This window comes from Simochromis diagramma, unplaced genomic scaffold, assembly GCF_900408965.1.
Source record: "Simochromis diagramma unplaced genomic scaffold, fSimDia1.1 OVJJ01000753.1, whole genome shotgun sequence".
Taxonomy (NCBI): domain Eukaryota; kingdom Metazoa; phylum Chordata; class Actinopteri; order Cichliformes; family Cichlidae; genus Simochromis; species Simochromis diagramma.
Window position 1 is genome coordinate 13,162,855 of NW_024387523.1, and position 23,421 is coordinate 13,186,275.

A 23,421-nucleotide genomic window follows, 5' to 3' on the forward strand; every position below is an offset into this window, starting at 1 on the left:
AGTCACCAGATCTAAAGGATACTCTACTGTATTGAGATCTGGTGACTTCAGATGCCATTTGAGTACAATGAGTTCATTGTCATGTTCAAGATGATCTGAACTTTGTGGCATCACTTCAAAAGATGGGTACGCTGTGGTTATAAAGAGGTGGACATGGTCAGCAACAGTACTCAGTTAACACTGTACCAGATGGGCGCAAGAAAATATCCCCCACACCATTACACCAGTATCACCAGCCTGAACCATTGACACAAAGCAGGACTGATCCATGCCTTCATGATGTTTACACCAAAATCTGATCCCACAATCTGAATGTTACAGCAGAAATCAGATCCAATTGACAATGTTTTTCCAGTCTTCTACTGTCCAGTTTATGTGAGCTCCTGTGAATTGTAGTCTCGGCTTCCTGTTTTTAGCTGACAGGATTGGCACCTGCTGTGCTCCTCTGGTGCTGTAGCCCATCTGCTTCAAGGTTCAACATGTTGTGCGTTCAGAGATGCTCTTTTGCATACCTTGGTTGTAACAAGAGATTATATGAGTTATTGTTGCCTTATCAGCTCAAAGCAGTCTGGTTATTCTCTGTTGACCTCTGGTATCAGAAAGACATCTTTTGCTGCTCGCTGGCTATTTTTGCTTTTTCAGACTGTTCTCCGTAAACACTAGAGTTGGCTATGTGGGAAAATCCCAGCAGATCAGCATTTTCTGAACACTCAGACCAGGCGGTCTAGCACTAACAACCATGCCACATTCAAAGTCACTTAAATCACCTTTCTTCCCCATTCTGATGTTTAGTTTGAACTTCAGCAGGTCACCTTGACCAGACCTATATGACTAAATGCACTGAGTTGTTGACACGTGATTGATTTATTCATTGATTTCTTTTTTTTTTTTTATAGATTTTCATCAACGAGGTACTGACGGATGTACCTAATAAAGTGGCTGGTGAATGGAAGTTTTTGGGCATTTCTTTAGTGCTTTCTTCTTGAAATTTTCCATCAAACTCTTTTTTTTGTTCATTTAACAGAAATATACACACCACTTATGCAATATCACTTCAAAGCCAAATGAAAAACTAACTGCTTAGATTTAGTCCAACAGAAACACAAGCTCCGCAGCTGGAACTCAGAAGACTTTACAAATCTTTTATTCTTTTAAAAGAATAAAACTTTAGTTTACTTTTATTGTTGATGACATACTTAATTCTCCTTGGCTTGGAGGAGACCAGTTTTAAAATGTTCTACCACTATTTATTCAGCTTCTCTTTGTTTAGTGTCTCTGTATCTAACTTAAAAATGCCTTGAAGATTTTCTATTGGATGTTTCTCCTGTAATTCTATTGGTTTGTTTAAATCACTCTTATACTGCACCGTTCCTCTCCTATCAGACTTCTGGAGACTATGGGTGCTATTATCACATGTCCATCTATAAATTGACATCTTTACCATCCATTTAGCGTCATATGATCAGACTCTATCTCTTTGCTTTAAAGTCAGGGCCATGCAATCGCTGTGGCACCCAGATTTGTGCCATATATGCTGGAACCTGTCTGAGCTGGATAAATTAATCCTGGCCTCAATTGGATCAAAGATTGAGTTTACAATAGCTAACTTTCCATTTGATTTAGCAATGTTTTTTGTGTGGCACTTTATGACGAATAGTTTTTGATTGTTCACAAGAGAATTTATAATGCTTGTCATGTATTTTTCAAAAATTATAAGTGACATTATTAATGTGTTGCATGCTGTAATTAACGGTGATACACAAACACCATCTCGTTTTTCAGTCTAATAATTGCTATTATGGACTTTTATGGTAGGGCGAACCACATAAGAGACATCATGAGGCAAAAACTTACAACAAAGCTACATGGTGTACCCCTCTCGCACAGAGGGGTACATTGGTGTGCAACTGCTGTTGCACACAGGTGCTTCTGAGAAAGGTTAAGCTGAAACGTTAGGTCAATAAAATATGGATTAAAATGAGGAAAATGCTCTCTTGAATGTCAGCTACCTCGAAAGGCACACCCACACAGGTTCGCTCTGTGGCGGCTCTTTGTTTACCTATGGAAATTTGAGCCAGGTAAAGTGGTGACGTAGCCCTACCGGGTGCCGTCTGCTTCTTCTTCTTCCCCCTCCCTTCCCCCAAACACTGCTGTCATTAGCTTTCAAGTTTTCAACTTCTAACAGAAATAAGCAGTGACACTATGGTGCCAGCTCCACCAGTCCCTGTGAATATTTCCCCCGGTGTAGACAGGCTGGTGGAGGATGAGAGGTGAAAGTGATGCAATGTTCGTTTGCACCTGTGACACCCCCTCCCGCGGACAACACAGACACACACAGACACACACACACGAACCTGGCAGCAGCCTACCGAAGAGTAGGACGCTCGAGCCATTGGGTGGAGCAGCGGCGTCGCGTGCTGCGGAATACATTGAGTAGGTCGTTAAGGCTGCGCGCGGTTCGGCTGCAGATGCAGGTCGCTGAGTGGGAGCGCGAGGCGGGGGGAAATGGCGAACAGGCGCGGGCGGCGGTGCACCTTTTGAGGATATAGTAGGCACCGGGAGCGCAGGCAGGCAGAGAGGCGGCTCGAGGACAGAGAGAAGTAGAGGAACCATGGAGGACTCGGAGCCCGCAGAGGACGGCTTACTTGCGGGCTTGCGGTGGAACAGGAGCGCAAGAGACCAAGCTCAGCTGAAACACAAAATCCGGGATCTGCCGGGACTACTGAAGCACGGGCTTCACCTGCGGAAGAAAAGCGTGAGTACTTCAAACCGACCGCTGTCTGACTGTCCGTCCTTCCGTGTTTGATGTCTGGTGAAAGGTGGACGGGTTTTATTTTTTTTAACAGTCCCGACATCTCGCCGTGAAGGCTCTGAAGCCGTTTCGTAAGCCTGTCACGACTCAGGTGTTTGTATTTTGCTGTGAACAGCGCTGTCGCAGAGGCACCCAGTGTGTGTACGTGTGTGCGCGCGCGTGCGTATGCACGCTACATCCATAATAACCAGAACTGCTGTTGGACACCATACCTTCACACTCTGGTAGTCAAGGCAACACCACCTCCACCATATTGACTAGATACACCTACTTACATACACTAAGAATTAGACACGTTTATATATATATATATATATATATATATATATATATATATATATATATATATATATATATATATATATATAAAGGAATGTGCGTGGGTTCACTGCTACATAACACAGTTATTTTGATTGCACAGTAATGTTCTGTAAGTGTAGTTTTTGTTTTTCAGTAGAGAAATAAAATAAATAATTATGACGAAATGACCATCACAAGTTCTGAGTCCACTGTGATGTATTCATATGATTTTTTCTGTTTAACTGTGTGTCTGCTCACCCAGAAATCAGAGATAACAGCGTCAGACAGAGAAAGCATTCATGGGAGGACATAAAAAGAAGTCTGGACTAGCAGCTACTTGCATTTTTGTTTATGTAAATAACTTTAACGATGTATTGGTTATCAAACTAATGTCAAACGATTAAACATCTGATTGAGTCAGGTCTGTTCTTTGACGAATAAGCTATCCTAATATTTATATATCAAATCAGAATTTCCATCTGATGTATCTTTGAATTGTTTTTTTTCCATGATTGGCCAGCTAAGCAGTAACTGTGACTTGACGTGCCCAACTGTGGCACTAACACACCTGACAAGCCAAATGGCTGCTCAAAGTGTCAGTTCTGCTCATCTTCATCATCAGTGGCACCCAGGAGGGGAAAAAGGAAAAAAAAATATGTCTCTGAGTTCCCTCCTTAGAGATCAGAGACTTGTGTGCCACTCCTTCCAGTCCCACTGGAGACAGACGTGTTAAAAATATGCAACATTTGTAGTTTAAAGCCACATAGGACCAAAGAGATAAACACTTTGTCATGTTCCATCTGGTCATTTTAACTGATGTTTGAATGACCCACTGATCGGGGCCACTCAGTCTCCTGTTACCTGTTTGTATGATCCCGTTTTCCAGTCAAAATAAATCAGCAGCTGTACACGACAACTGAAGTGAGTCCACTCAAGAATGTTATTATAAAACCACCAGAGAACGGCTGCATTAGAGGGTGGATTTACCTCCTTTTGTGAATTAACCATGCTTTTTGTGCAGTACCCATGAAGGCGAACATAATGGCAGGCTTGAGTAGATGAAGAATCTTTCATTCTCTTCTGATATCTTGGTGTGAGCATTCTATGTTTGTGCGGGTGAGTGTGATGAAGCATAGGTAAGTAGTGTAAAGGTATGGGTGTTTTGCACAGACTGGTCCTCACCAGGCTCTTTTCAGTCGCCTCTGCTTCACCTGGCATACCCACAATACACTTTATTTTTATGTGCACAAAAAAAAATCAAAAAGTTGTTGGATGGGAGGTTCCTGGGATTGTTTTGCATTGCACTGCACCAGCACCTGAGGCACTTGTCTAAAGATGCAACAACATATTTTGTGGCTCAGAGGTGGGTGATACATAGGAATAAGAATGATCTGACCACATACAGTAAAAAGAAAGCCCTTGCTATCTTCGTTGATATAAATATATGCTTTTTCTTTAGTTCTGACTGTTTGCCCAACAAAAATCATGCTTAAGTAAACAATCTCCTTCCTGGGAACGCATCGGCTACTTTGCTGACTTAGTCTCTCGGAGTCACAGCCCATATATTTCAGTGCTTTGGTGTAGCCTGTGGATATATATTTTACATATAAGAGTTGTGGTTTTATCTGAGATTTTTAAAGTTTTAAAAAGCTAGCTTAACTGAGAGTTTTAAGATTGCTTTGCAGAGAATGCAACTGCTCATCTGGATTCAACAAAAGCTTGTTAATTGGTGATTGGTCAATAACACTGGAGAGTTTTCTGGTACCCTCCCACAAGATGCACATGTCTTGAGATATTTTACTTTTTAATACGTGTATCTGAAGGCATTCATAAGTCCTCAGTATCCTGCGTGAGTGTTTTTTTTCTTCACATTATCTGATTCTTTAATGTTTGGTGACAGCTCATAAAGTGAATTGAGCTTGTTGTCCTGTACGGAGGCATCTGTCGCCTAAAGTTGCAGCCTGCAGCAGCCTCACCTTGAAAAATCCTGTCCTGCATTGTAGTCTGTTGTGACTTGCTGTGGTATTCAATTATTACTCCTTTATTGGCTGCGATGTGACAGGTGCAGGGAGATTTGCTAACACTTTAAGGGCAGTTGAAAAGTCAGTAACCACAGTGCATTGTAGTTTTTCAATAGAGTTTGGCGAGTGGCTAATTGCAATTTGGCAAGTCGATTGCCATTTAATTTTTGTCTTGGTCATGTTGAGTTTGTTTATCAAATGTAATAATCTGTGTTCTTTAGTAAAATATAATGAATGCTGCAATGATTTCTGCCTTTCACACAATCAAGCCTTCTGTAGTGTTTCAGGCATTCAACCCATGCTTAAAAGCAACATCGGTTCAAAAATCATGGAACTAGACCAACAACTGCATGTGTGGTTCTGCACCCTGATCATTTAATAGCATGTATTGTCTCTGCTGACTTGTTCATGTAGAGTCTGCAGGCAGCGGCATCCGTTATCTGAAGCTACATTCACGTCCTTTGGCTTAACGTTTCTCCTGGTTTGAAACCAAAATAATCCCAATTAAGTGCTTCATATCCTTTTAACAACAGCCTCTTCCGTGATTGTATTTACTGAAAGTGGCATGTGGGGTGCTGGGACTCCCCCCGGCTCGCCCTCTGTGCGTGTTGAACATACCTAAAAGGCAATGCTGCCAACAGTAATAAGAAAAACTGTCAACTGTTAGTTTCCCTTGAGCCAGATTCTGTGTATTGATGTCAGTAATTTTGTACGGTAATATAGAATTTTCTGCCATAATTGAAGAGGTGCAGAGACTTTGCGTTACATTAGCAGGAGTGCTTTGTATTGCCTGATTCTTGCATTTCCATGTGTTTGCATTCTTAAAGACAGCCAAGGAATTATGCATGCTAACTCTTTACCCCCTTTGAAGGACTACTAGGAGTAACCCTTGAAGCTCTTTTCTGAACTGAGCAGTTTCTGTCATATTTCACGGAAACTTACAGAACAAAATGACTGAGTGTGCATGAGGAGTTAGTGAGCTTAGCCTCTGCCAATTTGAAGCTATGCTCGGAAAAACCCGTAAAATATTCTAATGGTCATCAAACCAAATTTGGGAGGTTGTTAGATGTTGTTTATGAGGAAAGAGTTAAAGATGGAGGTGGTGTTTTGAAAAAACAAATGTGGAGTGGCATATTTTGGAGAAATAATCTTGTGCACTCATGTGTTTTTTATTTTTGCTTTGTTCTGTGGTTTTGTGGTTGCAGCTTTTAGCCTCGCTGCTAATGAGTTTATGATAGACTACATGCTGGAAATTATACTGCTGCCCCCACACGATACCAAGTTTTCATATCTAAATGGTACTTATAGAGGTGTGTTTTATAATACAATTGCTATAACAACAATTTGAAAAGTTAAGCCTTTGTGTTGATTCAAACTTGAACTTAAACATTCAACATTTTCTTCTGCAAACTCTGAAGTCAAATATACAGCATTCTGCTTTAGGCGGTAAAATGAGATTATGAAACCTTAAGCACTCTTAATGCGAGCTATCTGACTTTATGATCACTGTCTTAGAGGAAAGCTGGTGATATTTCTCAGAGGATGAGCTCATTTCTGCTTTAATATGCACAAAAATAGTGGCTTGTGTTGTGTTTTATGTCTTCCAGCCATATTTCCCTTCCATAAGGCATCCTACCTTAATGTAAGTAAGATGAAAGACAACCGAGGAGTAGAGAGGCTCTTAATGGCCACGAACTGAGAAACATACTAATGTTATATCCAACGTTTATGTTTTTTGTTACCACTTTTGGAGCATTTGACATAGAATTATTAGGTGCAATGAACATATGTGATGTTACGCAAGCGTACGGTTGGGTATTTACCCCAAATAATGATTATGTTGACAAAACAAAGTACAAAAAATTGCAGCCCTGCAGCTCTGTTAATTTCCAAAATTATTTTGGGATTCAAATGTCACACAATACTTTCTTAATTCAGCAAAGTAATAGCTTTAATTTTTGAAAATATTAGAAAACAGCAGTCTACATCACCAGATGGTCTGGTAATGGTTTCAGAGGGCTACATCAAATCCAGCTAGTATTCAGTTCCATACTTTGCAGCCTCATGCTAAAAACTGAGTGAATTAAATTTTCCTCCATAAATCTATGTTCAAAACACTTTTACTGCAAGGTGAAGTAGATTTTGATATAACTGTGTATTTTAAAGAGAAAATGTCTGACAGTCCTTTAGGTATTTTTATGCAGACTCCATGCAGGTTTTTTCTACATGTTCCACTGTGGAGAGGCTGCTCTGCCATAAAGCTCAGACTGATTGATGGAGTGCAGCAGTGATTGTTGCCCTTCTGGACGTTTCTCCTCTATCCACACATGATCTCTGGAGCTCAGCCAGAGTGACCATCAGGGTATTGGTCATCTCTCTTACGAAAGCCCTCCTCCCCCGGTTGCTCAGTTTGACCGTGAAAGGGTTCTGGTGTATCCACGTTTCTTGTATTTAAGAATTAGGGATGCCCTCGGACAGATCTGCGCTTCAACTCCCTCTTGTGTCTGAGCAGTCAGTTCTTTAAACCTCACGCCAATGTGACGCCTTTCTAAATCCATTAAAAGTGTAGAAACATCTCAGAGATTATGCACAGATACAGGGAAAACCTAAGTTATAAGAGTGTAAATACTCGCAGGAAACCTTCAAAATAAGAAGAAATTGGAGATTTTTGATCAGGCAACTAACTCAAGACTGTTTTATTTTCTGTTCTTAGATGACAGAAACAAATAAAGACTAACTGAATGCGTTTAAGCCAAAGGTCATGTGCCTGCAGAAGGGCGTGGGCTGTTGGATAGGTTTCTTAACAGATTAACTGTGCCTTTGTGTGCTTGGGTATTTATATGTGTCTATTGAGCTATAGCTTCTTTGATGTCTTTATTTTGACTTGCTTGTATGACAGATGTGTTGAGGAGTCGACAGGAGCTTAGTGTGTGTGTGTGTGAGAGAGAGAGAGAGAGGAGGGTTTGCCAAGCATACTGTGCTACAGCTCTTCACTGTGCTCAGCAATCTAATCTGAGTAATCCATTTCTTGCAGATAATGACCTCGCTCTCTCTCCTCTCTCTTGCTGTATACACACTTTGAAGTCATCACACAGATAAGCGTGTCAGCATGTGCTCTCTCTTTATAGCTTTCATTCATCTTCTCTTCTCTTCTCTGTTATAGGATACAACATGGCAACATATTGTATGTGTGTGTGCTTGTTTGAAATACAAATTGAAGCACAGACAAAGAGACAAGAACATAGCAGGCAGTTTTCTTTTTGTGTGATACAGTATGAATGAAACACCTCTGATGCTGGTATGTGTCTGGAGTATGTTTGTGAGAAGAGATGATGGTAGAAGAAACAAAGACTTCGTGAGAGATCTGTGTTCACCAGATGAGGAGAAACAGAGATGGAGAGAGAAGATACAAGGACCAGGACAAAAGAAAGTCAGAACAAGATAGCTACAGAGACACAGAAACAATTTATTTTGTCTGTGCGCTTGGCTGGCTGGTGTGCTCTACTTGATCCCCAGTCCAAACAGTGCACAAATACAGGAAAGAAGCTCTGTTGCTTACTAATATAAAGGAATATGTCCACAATGACCTGACATATTTCAGAGGAAACAACGTTTTACTGAAAATAATGACAGAGCAGATCAAACGAATACTCAAACCTCACATTTTATTTTGAAGGGGAAAAACTGCTTTTGGACCAGAGATCAGTATATTTGCATAAGGGGAGATAAAAAAAATGGACAAACTGATTAATGTGCAGACCTTTAAAGTGGTTTGCCATCTACCACTTCTAACGCGTAATGTGTGGCCTAAACTCGAAAAATATTTCATGACACAACTGAGACCTCCACACATGCCAGGCAGCTAACTTGGTTAGCAAGATGAAGTAAAAACTCACTCTTAGGGTAAATGGGATGCAAATTTTGCCAAGTTTCCTTTTTAATAAAGCTTATAGTTAGGGCTGAATCAGTTGACCCTGAATCCACCCGTAGTTATGCTCCAATAGGTCTCGGCTGCTGGGGGCTTCCCATGATGCATCGAATGTTTTTTTTCTACACTCACTTCTTTTCACCACTATGTGTTTATACGACACATCACCCCCAACTGGTCGCAGCAGATTGCTGCCCCTTCTTAAAGCCTGGTTCTGCTGGAGTTTTCTTCCTGTTAAAAGGACGTTTTTCCTTCCCGCTCTTGCGAAGTGCTTCCTCATAGAGTTTGTCTGATTTCTAGATACCAAAAGCATTTTTGGATCGGGGTTAAGTGTTTATGTTTCTGCTGTCAAATTGTGCAGCCGAACTGTACGAGCGGCACGCTATAGCTGACTTCCTTCATTTTTTTGTTAGTTCTTTTTCAACCCCTGAGGTGATGATTAGTTTTCTGAACCCTGTCACTTTTAGAGAGATGCAAACTATGTATTTCCCCTGTTATCGTTTTTGGTCTTAGGTAATCCAACCAGCTTCTGGCTTTAGTTTTAAACTTAATGCCATGAGTAGGAGTGGTATTGATCTTCCCATCAGACTCTCATTAAATAAGCAAAGAAGCATATATCTCAGAAAGTGAATCTATTTCTATAATGAAAAGTAAGCAAGTGTTTTGTAACTTGCATTAAAAATAAGTGCAGTCATATACTGTAGCCCTGAGTGTGTCTGTATGTGTGTGTGAGCCTGTGACATCGCAGACAGTATCATCGCTCAAATGAGGATCTCACACACACACACATACGCAGCTCCACATCTCACTAATCACCACTCTATTTCATTTTCTTGCAACTCAAAGCCACAGCCAAGCATTTCTCTCCCTCTCTGTCTTGCTCCCTCTACCACTCGTTCACGATTATAATTAAAACGATCTCTCCGTCTCTCACTGCCTCATCTCTTTTCCTCTCCATCTGTCATACTCTCATACTTTCAGAGACTGATGTCAATTGTTCAGCCTTCCTCTTTTCTTCCTCGTCTTGCACATCATCACATTTGTATTTCTTCATCTAGATCTGTCTGCCACAGTTAGGTGCTTTTCATTTGATCAGGTAATGTTTCTGAATCGCTCTGCTTTCATCTGGTGGTTTGGTATCGCCAGCCAGCGAGAAGCTAAGGGCAGCAACGACTGCCTGCAGTTGCTCAGTTCACTGCAGAGGTTTCTGCTGAGAGTCAAACTCACAACTCTGTCAGTGATCCTGCTTCACTGCCTGAGCTCCCAGACCAGTTGCACTCATGTTGCAGGAGGTTCTTATCTGTCTCTTTTTAATGAATGATGGCAACGTGATTGTCATTCTAATACAACCCTGCAGTTTCTGTTTTATCTCGAGAGTACTACCAAAGCATTTTAAAAGCAAATACTAGTATGTGATATTTTCTTACCCCAGATCAACTGATAATGATGCTAAATTGTCCTATTTTTTAAACCACTAGAAGAAAAATTGTTATTGTTAAATTTGAAAGCAAATCTTTATAAATTGTGTCTGGCAGCAACTGTAATATTTATATGGGATGTGTCTCTATTCAGTTTTACTAACAGTGGAGATTAGGAGAGGGGTACCACAGTTGAGTGAAACTGAGGGAAGTGAATGCAGAAGAGTGCAGTCAGATTTTAATCCACCATGCAATTTCCTGATGGAAGAAATGCAATAACTAGCCATATGAATTCTTCTCATCAAAACTGTTTAAGCTGGGTATTTTTGCATGACATGGTAATATAGTGACCACTTACAGGACCTTTGTGTACTGGAAAATAAGCTTTCAAAAATCCAACACAGACAGCAGGTTTTGCTTTAATGCTCTCCTGTATTTTTGCATTCATTTTGTCCTGTTACACAAGCACTGTATTTAACAGATGGCAACAGGTCATATAGGGTGACGAATTTGAAGTTTCTGGTTCAAATCATCTTAACTGTGTATGGAGGTGGTCAGGAGAGAGTTTGTGTCTACAGCCATCTGTAACAAGGGAGCTCTGCCATAGTTTAGAGCTGTGTTTTAGCCAGTGGTGGTGGGGATCGTGTCAAAATAGTTTGAGGTATGAAAGCAGAAAAGTGCCGTAAGGTTTTGCATACCTGGATAGAAAAGCACACAGTGCAACACAGAAATCAAAATCAGTTGTGGATTGGCCTCTCCGGAGCATGAACCTCAACACTGCTGAAGCGGTGTGGGATCATGTTGACAGAGAACAGAACAAAGGGCAGAAAAAATCCAAAGAGCAGCTTTGAATGTCTTTCTACTGAGCTATCCCTGAAGACTCAGGCTGTATTGAAGGATAAAGGTGGCCATACCAAATATTGATTTTTCAAGCTTGTTAGAACTGTAGTGTACTGTATTTCTCTGTATGCACGTTTTGATAAATCACTGCATCTATTTCTGTCATGTATTTTTATCTAGCAAAATGTAAAGAAATGAGGGTAACTGAAGACTACACAGTACTTTACATAGTGCCCCTTCAGAGCAACAGTCACCTCGAGTTGCTTTTACACTATGACAAAGTCATGACTTAGTGGAACTTGAGTATAATGAAGGCATCATTCACATTATTAGTAACACCTTTGCTCTATATGAAGTGGCAAATACCTAATTTCTTCTGTCTGAGCTGAGTTATTTTAGATAAAAATGAATAAGACAGCCACTTCACCTGGCAGGTAGAAGCTTGTTTAAGCTAAAGTCTCTTACCACACCTTGTTTAGAGAGAGGTGATTTTTCTATAACTGAAGAGTTAACTTTGAAAAACCCCGGGCTACACCAGTGATGATTTAGGTGTGGCATTATAAAGTGGAGTTAATGTTTATGTAAATGGTCATCCTGTCCTTTGTATCTGTGCTTGAATGAGAAATATTTGTAGAGATTTTTCATTTTGACTTCATTTATTTTCTGCTGCTCACTGTTAACAAAGGTTTTTTTGTTCTCTCAAGTGTTGAACAAGCTTTGTCAAAGACTGGGGGAGGTGAATAGTAACAGGTTATGGATAAAGTAACACGTTTTTGTACAATCATTGTGGCGAGGTGTTTTTGCAAAACTAATAAGTACTGGCTACATATCTGCAGTAAAGACTGCATTAGAGCAAATGTTTTCATTGTTGGTTTAGTCAGGTTGTACTACAAATGGGAGTTTACTGTTATACAGTAAAATGTAAAGCATATAGTAAAGCATTTTTTTGGATTAAGGTGGTAAATTACAGTTTTTTAAATTATTTAAACGAGTTCTAGTGGTTGAATGTTATGCTTGATTAATTCCCGACTTCTCAAAGATGTCCAGTATGAGTATAAAACATTTTAGCTTGGGTTTTTTTTTGTAGCTTATTACAGGTGGTTTAATACATTTATTAAATTAACCTCTGTACCTCATATACAAAGGGGTCTTTATTCTTTGAAAAGGAACATAAAAAATTACCAGTTGTTGTAATTTTTTATTATGTTTGGATTTTTAAACCATAAGGAGTCATTAACTGTTAAGACCCACTCAAATGGGGCTCTTAGGACGCAAGACAAGGAGTTAGGAAATGACATCATACTGTACACACTAGAGTGGAACAGAAACTGTGGTCTCTATGAAGTTCGTTTGCGGTCTACTTGATCTAACAATTACTATCAATTTTAATCTATTTTAGGGCTAGTGTGTCAACACGGTCTCAACACTGTTATCTTCCTTCCCTGGCGCCATAATAATCCATAAAGATTAACAGCTTATTTTCTGATTGGGGAAGTAGAGGTGCAGTGGATACACCTAAGGCAAATGCTGTAAAATGGTGTCATGATGGTGGTAAGAAGAAAGGATTTATTGTAGTGTCATTGTTACGATGTGATAAGTGAGCTGGCAGTTGGAATTATATTGCTCAGGATTTGAACTGATGTAGTTTTCCGGGTTTAATGTCAGAGAGAAAACGCTTCTGTTTAAATAAGCAGATTGTGATATTTTTATTAGATAAATTAATAGCCATGTTCTTGAGGTTTATTAGGTTTATTGCAGGAACAGGTGTTAGCATGAAAGCACCCAATCGACTGGAAAGTAAGCTTAAACAAAACCTAGTCGTTTGGGAATGGTAAAACTGGCCTCACTCACCTCACTCATGTTTGTTTAGTGTATTTACTCTGTGTGTGTCATTTTGTGTGTTTTGGCTCTGATGGCGTGTGTTTTGTGTTTCAACAGCAATCACCTGACACTATCCCCGGACCAAGCACTGGACCTGCTGTACATAAGGTAAGGAAACACTCGCACACATGAAAGTGATGTCATACTTTTAGTTTTGCTGTCAAGCAAAAGTGTGTTTGTTTAATCCCAACACAAATTACATCAGTGGGGATATTACCTGAGGGTTTTTCCAGGCTAATTTCACCAACTACACAGACGCGTGCACACACACATACACACACAGCGTTAATTTGAAATTCAAATATGTGTGTGTACAGCACTCTGAAGACCTCAAAGATTAAATATCACACAGGAGAAGTTTTCCTTTCAACACCGGGGAAAAAAGAGCCAAAGAAAGAAAAAGTAAAGCAAAGAAATCAACATCTGAGGAGGAGCTGTGATGTATTCAAAAGCAAATCTGTTACTTGTGCCAAAAAATGTTTGTACCTGCCAGGTTGTTTTGCCCCTCAGTACTTTGTATTTTTTATTGGCTGTATGTCATTATATACTTAATGAAGTCTCCATACACAACATCTGATGTAGTGCCTAAAGCATTACAACACGGAAAACCTTTCCATGAACACCTATGCAAGGAGATCTTTGAAAGAAGAAGCTGCAGTCTTTGCTAGGCCATTTTAAATCTTGCTATGAAGTTTGTCTAACAAACAGGAGGTGAAAACTAACTGAATCTGGTAACTGAAAGCTAGACTAATCAATAAACCTGGCGGGTTAGTTTAGATGATGATGATTAGTCAGACAGTTAAGACTGATCTCCACCTTACAACTTTGGGCCTCGTGAGTATGGATGAACTGAGGCTATTCGTTTCGCAGGCTTTGATGACATTACTTTGCCCGCCCCCAATAATGATCAGAAATTCTGCTTCGAGTTTAGAAATTTCAAATTCTTCCTTTATAGTTTGATGAACAACCACAAGATGGTACCATGAAGTTAAAGGGGTCCTGTTGTGTTTTTGCTTTTTGTTTGTTTGTTTTTTTTCAAAAATCTACTATCACGGTAGTAAATGTTCATATTAGGAAATTAACTCAGACTTCAAACCACTTTAAATGTTCCTTTTCCAATACTTTTTACCTCGTCTGGTCAAAGGACAAATGAACTACTCCTGTAGTATTAGTTAGAATGTAATCAAACTTTCACACAGTGGTCACCTAATGGGTCCTCAGTTTCACAGTATTACTTTCATGCACTCTACTTTCCGTTTCATCAAATTCTTGCTCCTGATGTACTGAACAATATTCAGTTCAAACTATTGATGGCAGATCTTGATGTTAACAAGTTTTGCATAAAATGATAAAGAAAAAAAATTACTGAAACACCAAATGATGTAATAACTTGTTGAAATGTTGCTTTTCCACATTGTTATGGAGAGTGTTGTCCTATTGGTTGGGTCCCACATTAGTAAGGCACGGTTGTTGCCTGTAATATGGTAATATGGTCAATGCTACGGCATGCTGATGCATTTACATATTTCCATTCTTTATTTGGCGTGGTTACCGTTGACCATGGACTCATAATACTCCTGAACCTTCATTTAGTGGTTAACTAAATTCAGTTGTCTTGGATATGACAGTGTGCTACACTTCACGCACAAGAATAACCTGTAACTTTGATGGAGCCTTTGTGAGCGTGATGAACTTGTCTAACACTGATGTTCTGGTTTTCTGCTCTTACCTTTGCATGATAATATGATGACAATTATTAAAGTTGCTGTTTACACCCAGGTCTGTCCAGGCACAGCATTAAACCTTGGTTATGAAACGTTAAAATGTCATTGTTCTGTCCTAGTGGATTGTCTTTGTGAAAATTGGTTACTTTTATAAAATTTGTGAGTTCTAGCCAAAAAGAGTCAAAGTGATCCTGATTTTTTAACCATCAAAACTTAGAAAAATTCTCTTTGAGTCAAAGTGAAGAAATCCTCTCACGGTGTTCATGCTTCTTCTCATCTTCTTATAATGCCATTATATGCATTATATATATAGGACTCTTCAGGTACCATGTGTACTGCCTAGTGACTTATCTATTATGAAAAACCTGTGTACACAGCAGCCACAAAGCTGCACTACATAAAAAAGATGGGATAGGGACATAAAGAGAGTCTCTAATGTTGTAACATAATGTGAGTGGAGCCTCATCAGCTTCTAAGTGAGCCTCACTCTGCTGCATGTAAAAGGGAATATGAATAGAACAGAACAAACAGCCCATGTAACCAGCCTAATTGAAATACGGTCTTATTTACGGTAGCATCAATAGCAGGATTATTGCTGAGCGTGTAGACGGTCAATGTTCAGTTCCTGAGGGGGAAAGAAATCGAGCTGTCCTTGTGAGCCAGTCAATGACAGCTGCATGTAGCCACATTAGCTTGTTATACTTAAAAATTCATGTTTAAACCAATACTGAGATTTTTGTCATTTAGTCCTTCTTTAGTTTTTAAGTTTGCAGGTTTTAAAATTATAACACTATTTTTTATGTTATTGTTTGTTTGTCAGTCTTGTTCCCAGAGTTTTCCATGTGCTGGTCGGGCTGTGAGGAATGCTTTCTTGTCACATGGACCATACCCAGCGAAGGACAAGATACACCTGGCCAGAATCATACGGTACACTTGTTTCTGTCTATTTGCGTGTCTTTGTGCAGACCTGAATCGATGAGTCCAGTGAAGCATATACACTGACTCACAGTCACTCTTGTGCTCCATCCTTATTGGTCGCTCAACTTGTTTTTGCTCTGTGACGAACTAAGCAGGATGTAGATGTTTTGCAGTGAAGCACAAGGTAGTCTGGGACAACATGTACTACAATGGGGCACGTAACGTTACACTGAAATGTATGTAAAATCCATCCAAACATCTTGGGGAAATAATAAATAGATACTCTTAACAATCATTGCACGTACAGTCAGACGAACGCATTTAGAAGCACACATGGACGAGGAGTTTATTTGAGGGAACGCAGATGGGAATAGTTCAGTGTTTTGGAGGAAAAGGCTTACAGAGAACTAATGAATAATCAATGGGTATTGACTAAATAAGAATGACAAACTGTGTGCCAAGGGAAGAATAGCGTATGAGTGTGTGTGTGTGTGTATGTATTATGCATGCTAACACTGTATAGCCATATTTGTGTGCTGAAAATCTTCATTTGTGTATTTTAACAGGCGTAGCTATGTGGGAGTGGAGCTGGTGCAGTGGCTGTGTGAGCAATGTGTGTATGTGCGCTGTCGGACTACCGCTGTGCGTGTCTGGCAGGTGCTGCTGGAGCTGGGAGTCCTGCTGTCTGGTAAAAACACATACACGCACAAACACCGACCATGCCTGCGGAGTGTACTGCATTTTAACATTCACAGTCACCTTCAACAACAACCTACACATCTTTAGAGATACCAGTTCCAAACAAAACAAAGTAATATAAAAAGCTTCATTTTCTGATTCAACCTGATTTTAAATTAAGATCTTGTCAAATGAAGATATTAGAATTAGCTCTCTGGGATAAAACTTCCAACAATTAAATTACACTGAAGCCCCCAATAACCCGAATAATCTCAATAATTATTCTCCCCAAAACATCTCCCTGTTAACAACACCCTGCTAAGCACTGACACATCTACGAGTCTGTTAATCTAATATCAGACTGCTCCATTCATACCCTGCTGTGCCTGGGTGTAAGTGGACTAGTAACAGGGTAATATAAACATTTGTTTGCATTCTTCATCTTTGTAAATTCAGCTTTTAAAGGCAGTAAATGCTTCTTCAGAGGATGAACAGTTGTGTTCAGGTGCAGTTCATCAGTCTGGCTAATCCACAGCTACTCATAAAAGGACTTCAACTCTGTCTGCTGTGTCTCTGCTCGTTAACTACAACTTAGAAGTGCTCATTCGTTTTTGTCAGTACTAGTTCGATATGAGGAAAAATTCACACACTGTGCACCTCTGCTAAAATTCCACCTACACCATGTGTGACTTGAGTCCCTGAATCCAAGATATCTGGAATTGAATGAGTTTGTGATATTGACTTGAAAATCAAAATGATGTCTCCAAATTTCTTCAAATGTTTTATGGATCTGTGGTGATATGATGTTCAGTTTTGTTTTAACTCGCAGTCGTAAATAATCCTGCCAGGAATTCTTTGATTCAGATGTGGATTGACTAAACTGCCTCGAGCCACATCTCTGGTTACATTTTCATGCAAATCTATACAAAACTTTATGAGCAATCATGCTAACAAACAAACAGACAAACCAGGCCAATCACACCTCCTCCTCTTTGGCAGAGGTAACAACTCACATGAAGGCGTTGACTCACATCAGTACTTGTCTAGACTTCACTCCGTGTGGATTTCACCCACACAGAATACATTGGGCACAGTTGTTGTTTAAATAGCTGTTAAACATAAAAATCAAATCAGCGTGGCTTAAATAATTTTCTTCCTGGTGGTTGTTTTAAGAGTGTGACAGCCTTTTTTGTTTGTTTGATGCTTTCTTCTAGAAGGCTTTACCGCTGTAGATATTATAATATATACTGTACACTTGCTGGCCACATTATTAGGGATCACTTACTATTACCAGGACACCTATTTGCCTACAGAACTGCCTTAATTCCTCATGGCACATATTCATCAAGGTGCCGGAAACATTCCTCAGAGATTTTGGTCCAAGTTGACATGACAGCATCACAGTTGCTGCACATTTGTCGGTTGCACATACACGATCCAAATTTCCCGTTCCACCACATCCCAAAGGTGCTCTATTGGACTGAGATCTGGTGGACATGATCAGAAACAAAACGTGAGTAGACTCTGGTGTTTCAGCGATGCTCAGTTGGAACTAAGGAACCCAAGCTTCAAATGCTCCAAAACCTCCACCAGCAGCTTGATCTGTTGACACAAGCCTGGATGGAGTCATGTTTTTCTTTTCAATGTTGTAGCACAAATTGAGGCTTGTCAGACCTACATTTTTTTTCAATCTTCTATTGTCCAGTTTTGGCGAGTTTGTGTGACTCAGGCCTCAGTTTCTTTTCTTGGCACTCGGTGTGGTTTTCTGCTGCTGTGGCCCATGTGCAACTCAAGTTTCGATATGTTGTGTTTAGAGATTCTTTTTGCATACTTTGCGTTATTGAGTGTTTTTTTGAGTGTTGTCTTCCTGTCAGCTTAAAGCACTCTTGTCTTTTTCCACTGACCTCGTATTTTCACCCAGAGAACTGCCACTCACTAAATATTTTCTCTTTCATGGCCATTTTGTGTAAACTCCAAAGATGGTTGTGTGGGAGAATCCCAGTAGATCGATAGTTTCTGAAATACTCATTTCAGAAACTTTCTGGCACCAACAACCGTGTCTCGTTGAAAGTCACTTAAATCAACTGTCTTCCTCAATTTGAGGCTGTTTTAAATTCAGTAGTTTAAAATGTGTATCTGATAAAGTGGCCACTGAGTGTATAATGTTTATCTCCACAAAGATTGCACTAAATAATAATCAATAAAAAGAACAGCAACATGCCACATGGCAACTTCTGTTGAGAAACGCTTGAGCGCGTACCTGACTGATTGTTAGCTTTGATTGTGATTTAGGCATAACAATCTTTGATCATATTTATACACTTGAACTATTAATTATATATTACACGCTTAATGAGACAACATGGTTCTGATACAAAAGAAGCCCCCTTTAAGCATGCTGCCAGCATATGTGCTTTAAAAGGTGCCATTGCTTCTCTTTCATCACAGTGTTTGTGCTTCTATTTGTTGTCTCTCCAGTGGACCAGCGGGTGGTGTTTTCAGACTCCAACTCTTACTACCAGTTCAGCTTTGAGGAGTGTGACTCTCCCTCCTGTGAATTTCGTTACAATGAGGGGGAGTGGCCAGAGGCTGTTAAGCTCCTCCTACAACTAGCTCCATATGTCCAATTCCGCTCAGGAGGTGGAGCCAATAGTCCGTAAGTGTCCAGTAAAATCTGATCATGTATGGATTTATAGAAATGCACACTATGTATTGGAAAGATTATGTTGTAAATCTGAATCACTTATAATTCATAAATAGTATTTTAAGTATTGGCCTCAAATATTTTCTTGCAGATAAAATTTTGAATAAAAGATACAAAAATTCATGAATAAATACACTGATCAGGAATAACATTCATTATGATACATGTTAGTGGGTGGACTATATTGGGAAACAAGGGAACATTTTGTCCTCAATGTTGATCTCCTAGAAAAGCAGAAAAAATGGGAAAGCGTAAGGAATTGAGTGAGTTTGATGAGGTCCAAAATTGTCGTGACGATTCTGCAGTGGTCCAAGGAAGGAACAGCGGTAAACCAGCGATATGGCCACGGCTGGCCAAGGGTCACAGATGCATGTGGGGAGCGAAGACTGAGTTGTGTGGTCCAATTCAACAGACGCATTACTGTAGGTCAAATTGCAAACAGATTTAGTGTTAGTTCTGATGGAAAGGTGGATGCCTGTCCTGATCCTGTCCTCAGTTTGAAAGTGCCAACAATGGGCATGTGAACATCAGAACCAGGCAACGAAAGAAAGTGGCCTGGTTTGATGAATCATGTGGATGGCCGGGTACGTGTGCGTCCTGGCAACAGGATGCACACGGAGGCAGTGTGAAGCTTCGGGCAATGTTCTGCTCGGTAACCATATGGGACAAACGTGTCCGATCCATGGGGACCCCCACCTCACAACTTACAGGACTTAAAGGATCTGTTGCTAGAATCTTAGTGACAGATACCACAGCTCCACTGACCTGAAGTGGAAGCTTGTTGCACTAATAAAATATCAAAGCTGAAGCGACAGGTTTCCGGTTTATATTAGGGATTGAGGCCATTTGTCTATTTGATGTACTGTGCAAAGAGACATGTGACTGTGTTTGACTTGGCGGAAATGTTGCAATCCTTGCAAGTACATATCTGACCTTGCAACTCAAATACACACGCTGTCCAAGATTTTCCTCAAATCCCAACAAGGAACTTAATCTCTATTCACTGTTTCAAATCCCCAATCTGCTTATGTGAGAGACGCATCCAGTTGCTGGCGCACACACCTCCGCAGCCCTAGAAAAAAATGAGTCTTCGCCTTTGCACACAAGCTGATGCATGATGCGATCGCTCAAATATGCGAGATGAGCTCTGATGCATGCTTACGCATACAGAAACAAACATGCAGAGCGGTGTCATCCAGAGTTCCCTGCTTTGTTGCTCCGTGTGTGGGGTTCCTGTCGAGGCTGCTACCGAACTCGATGTGTCAGTCAGACAAAAGCAGGGACCAGTGTGTGTTTGTGCGAAGGAACAAGGGAACGTGCCAAGGAAATTCTGAGTAACAACATCAAAAGGTGCATTTAGAGACACTAGAGAGACAAAAAGACAGTCGGGGGGAATTGAATGTCATATTTGAATGTGACTATCATGTATTGCATTGTAGGTATGGTTATTTTCTATACATAATAATGCACGACATGTGCACTCAGACTCCTACCAGGTGCTGGAAGAGTTTATAAATTTGATTTGAGAAAGAAAAAGAAATTTATTGCATATTTAACATGCTGAATCACTCATTTATATTTAAAAGACTGTAAATATGTCTGTCCTAAGAATCAATATGGATGTAGTGCCATATTGGCTCAAATAGATTGTAGATTTTCTTTTGGAAACTGCATCTGAATAAAATGAAGCAATTTAGTTTTTATAGACCAGATAAAAATGAGATTTTCCATTCAGGATTCTCGCACTGCTACTTTGACTCTGTTGCTTTGTGTCTGTCTTTGCCTGTCGCGTCATTTCTCTGCAGGCTATTTCTCTCTGTCTTTCTCTCTTTCTTACATCCTCTGCCCCTCTTAGAGAATATTTGTAGCCGTTGTCGAAAATAGCTGACGTTACTCTACTAGTTGCTTCAAAGTGAGCTGATGAATTGTTAAATATATGACTCAGTTGATATTGATTCTCTTTGTAACTGTAATAAAACATCACCTAACATTACATAATGCATATTTAAAAAAAGATGCTGCAGCAAAATTTAAATTGCAGTCTGGTGTGACTGCCTCCCATGAACCGTTGCGTCATGTGTTTTACCGTTTAATCTAACAAGAGAACAATTAAAACGATACTGGCTGCACAGCCTGAGCTGACCATTGAGTGATTGCTGCTTCAGTAAAGCAAAAGAAGGACACGTCTCTAATTAAATGGGCTTGCTCTGGTGCATCATGTGTAGAAGAGGTTTACTACTTTCATTCAATATCATTCAGTTAACGCCAGCACTGTCACTCTGTCTCCAAGGACCTCTGCGTCTCAGCAACATGACACGCTCTCAGGCACATTTTCATCACTGAGATTTGTCAGTTCATTGTTAGTTTTCGCTGTTATAAATTGACAGGAATGTCATGGTTTCAGGCAGATTGCAAGTTTAAACTTGCGACATGAGCGAATCCAATATTGTCATACAAGAATCTTTCATTGATTAAGTCAGTGACGTTTTCATTTAATGAGCTTTTTTTGACAACAGCAATTAAAAAAATTGAGATTGGCATCATTCTTTTTCCAAACGCTTTACCTCCCATTACATAAAGAGTAAATCTTGCTTATATAGAAATGTCTTGGGTACTCTAGATGTGAACATCAATATATCTCATGCACTGAATATCAACTGCATACAGCTGCCAAATCCCATGACACAGCGACATGCATATGAGCATCTTCCCAGTGTGACATAACTCAGTATAATAAGCTCTGCTACATTTACATTTAAGGATTTAAACTAAACATTACATTTTGAATATTATGGAGTGCAGTACAACTCAATCTACACTACAGTAGTTTAACAATTTACACAATATTGTGTCAACTGCTTAAAAAGTTAATAAGTTGAGATCACAAGCAACACTAAAAGTGACAAAAGGAGGAAATGTTTCGAAAATAACAATTTATTAGACGCTGGATCCCTTTCTTATCCTGCATGACACTGTGTATTTCATATACTGTAACCCATAGTCCATATACACACTTTACTGTGTGATGTATGAGGTGGTTGTCAATAACAATTATTTTGCTGGTTTCCCCGTCTGTGGAAAAACGCTGTTCTCTGCATTGTGCAGGAGAGGCAGACTTGCCAGGAGCTAAAATATGCCACCGTTCGCCTGAGAGGGGAAAACGTACTTGCTTGCTTTGCATAGTCCTCTGGTACTACACTAGACGATCTATAGCCCTCTCTATTTTAAAAGGGAGGCGAGTAAAGCCAAAAAAGCCAGTCTAGCAGAATAGCGAAGGGTTTTAGCTAGAGAGGAGGTTATTCCAGAGAACACGTCCTCCTTATGATTCACACTCAGTCTGCCGCAGTCCGTTGAAAAGCCTTTATTTTGTTGTTAGACTAGAAAAATTCAGATCATGGCTACATGCGTGTGCGCAGTGTCTACGTTATGTAGTTGTATTATTCTGACCGAAGAACTCTGTGTCAAAGATTGCTCTTTGTGCCGTGCACTCTGATACAATTTGAACAAGGAGGTGACCCATCATCATAATCTCGTATCAATTTCTGCTTTGTGTTGTTTAATGACCGGTGACACACCTCCTACTGCACCTCTTTTTCAGCTCTGGTGCATTCAGGCTCATGGTGAGTCACCAAATTACCAAATGAACAACAGCAAACAAAATTAAGGACACTGTTTGGAATAAATTTAGCATTTATCATGGCTCAGAATAGACTTTGTTTTGTAATGGGCTTCTAGATTTGATGGGTAATAAAAATGTAAAGTATGAAACAAACAAAAATGAATAATTTGCTCCTATTGTTCCACTGAGTTTGTTAACAGAAACCAGTAATTCTGACTAATTAAGCTATAAGGAAAGGTTTTCTCTCCTTCCAGGCATCTGATGTCCTGCCTGCCTCTGTCTCTCTCTGTCTATGCCAAAGCTGAAGTGTCAGGCTGAAGGCTATGCGTTATCACCATCTCTCCTGCTTCTGCATCCACCGTTCTCTTATCAGATTACAGTGTAGACACACACACAAGCACAAATGCACACACACAAAGTCAACACAGGGCTTCATCTTCTTTCCTCTACAACTATTACAAGTGCCTACGGCACCTGTTGATAAAATCCAAATTGTATGCAAATTGGGGCATGTGTGTGTACGTGTGTGAGTGTGTGTTTGTGTGCTAGAGGCAGGGAGAATATATGTGTGTGTCATG

The 23,421-nt window shown here is 39.9% G+C and overlaps 1 protein-coding gene across 2 annotated transcripts in view; it reads left to right on the forward strand.

The window, feature by feature from the left end:
* The first annotated feature begins 2,223 nt into the window (after positions 1-2,223).
* Positions 2,224-23,421, forward strand: part of LOC120726676 (rap guanine nucleotide exchange factor 5-like) — a 47,317-nt gene continuing 26,119 nt past the window's right edge. For both annotated transcript variants that reach the window (XM_040020434.1, XM_040020435.1), the window contains exons 1-5: positions 2,224-2,755; positions 13,258-13,308; positions 15,745-15,851; positions 16,409-16,530; positions 18,999-19,176. In XM_040020434.1, the coding sequence (XP_039876368.1) occupies positions 2,612-2,755; positions 13,258-13,308; positions 15,745-15,851; positions 16,409-16,530; positions 18,999-19,176 (602 nt within the window). In that variant the 5' untranslated portion in view covers positions 2,224-2,611. The remainder of the gene's footprint in view (positions 2,756-13,257; positions 13,309-15,744; positions 15,852-16,408; positions 16,531-18,998; positions 19,177-23,421) is intronic.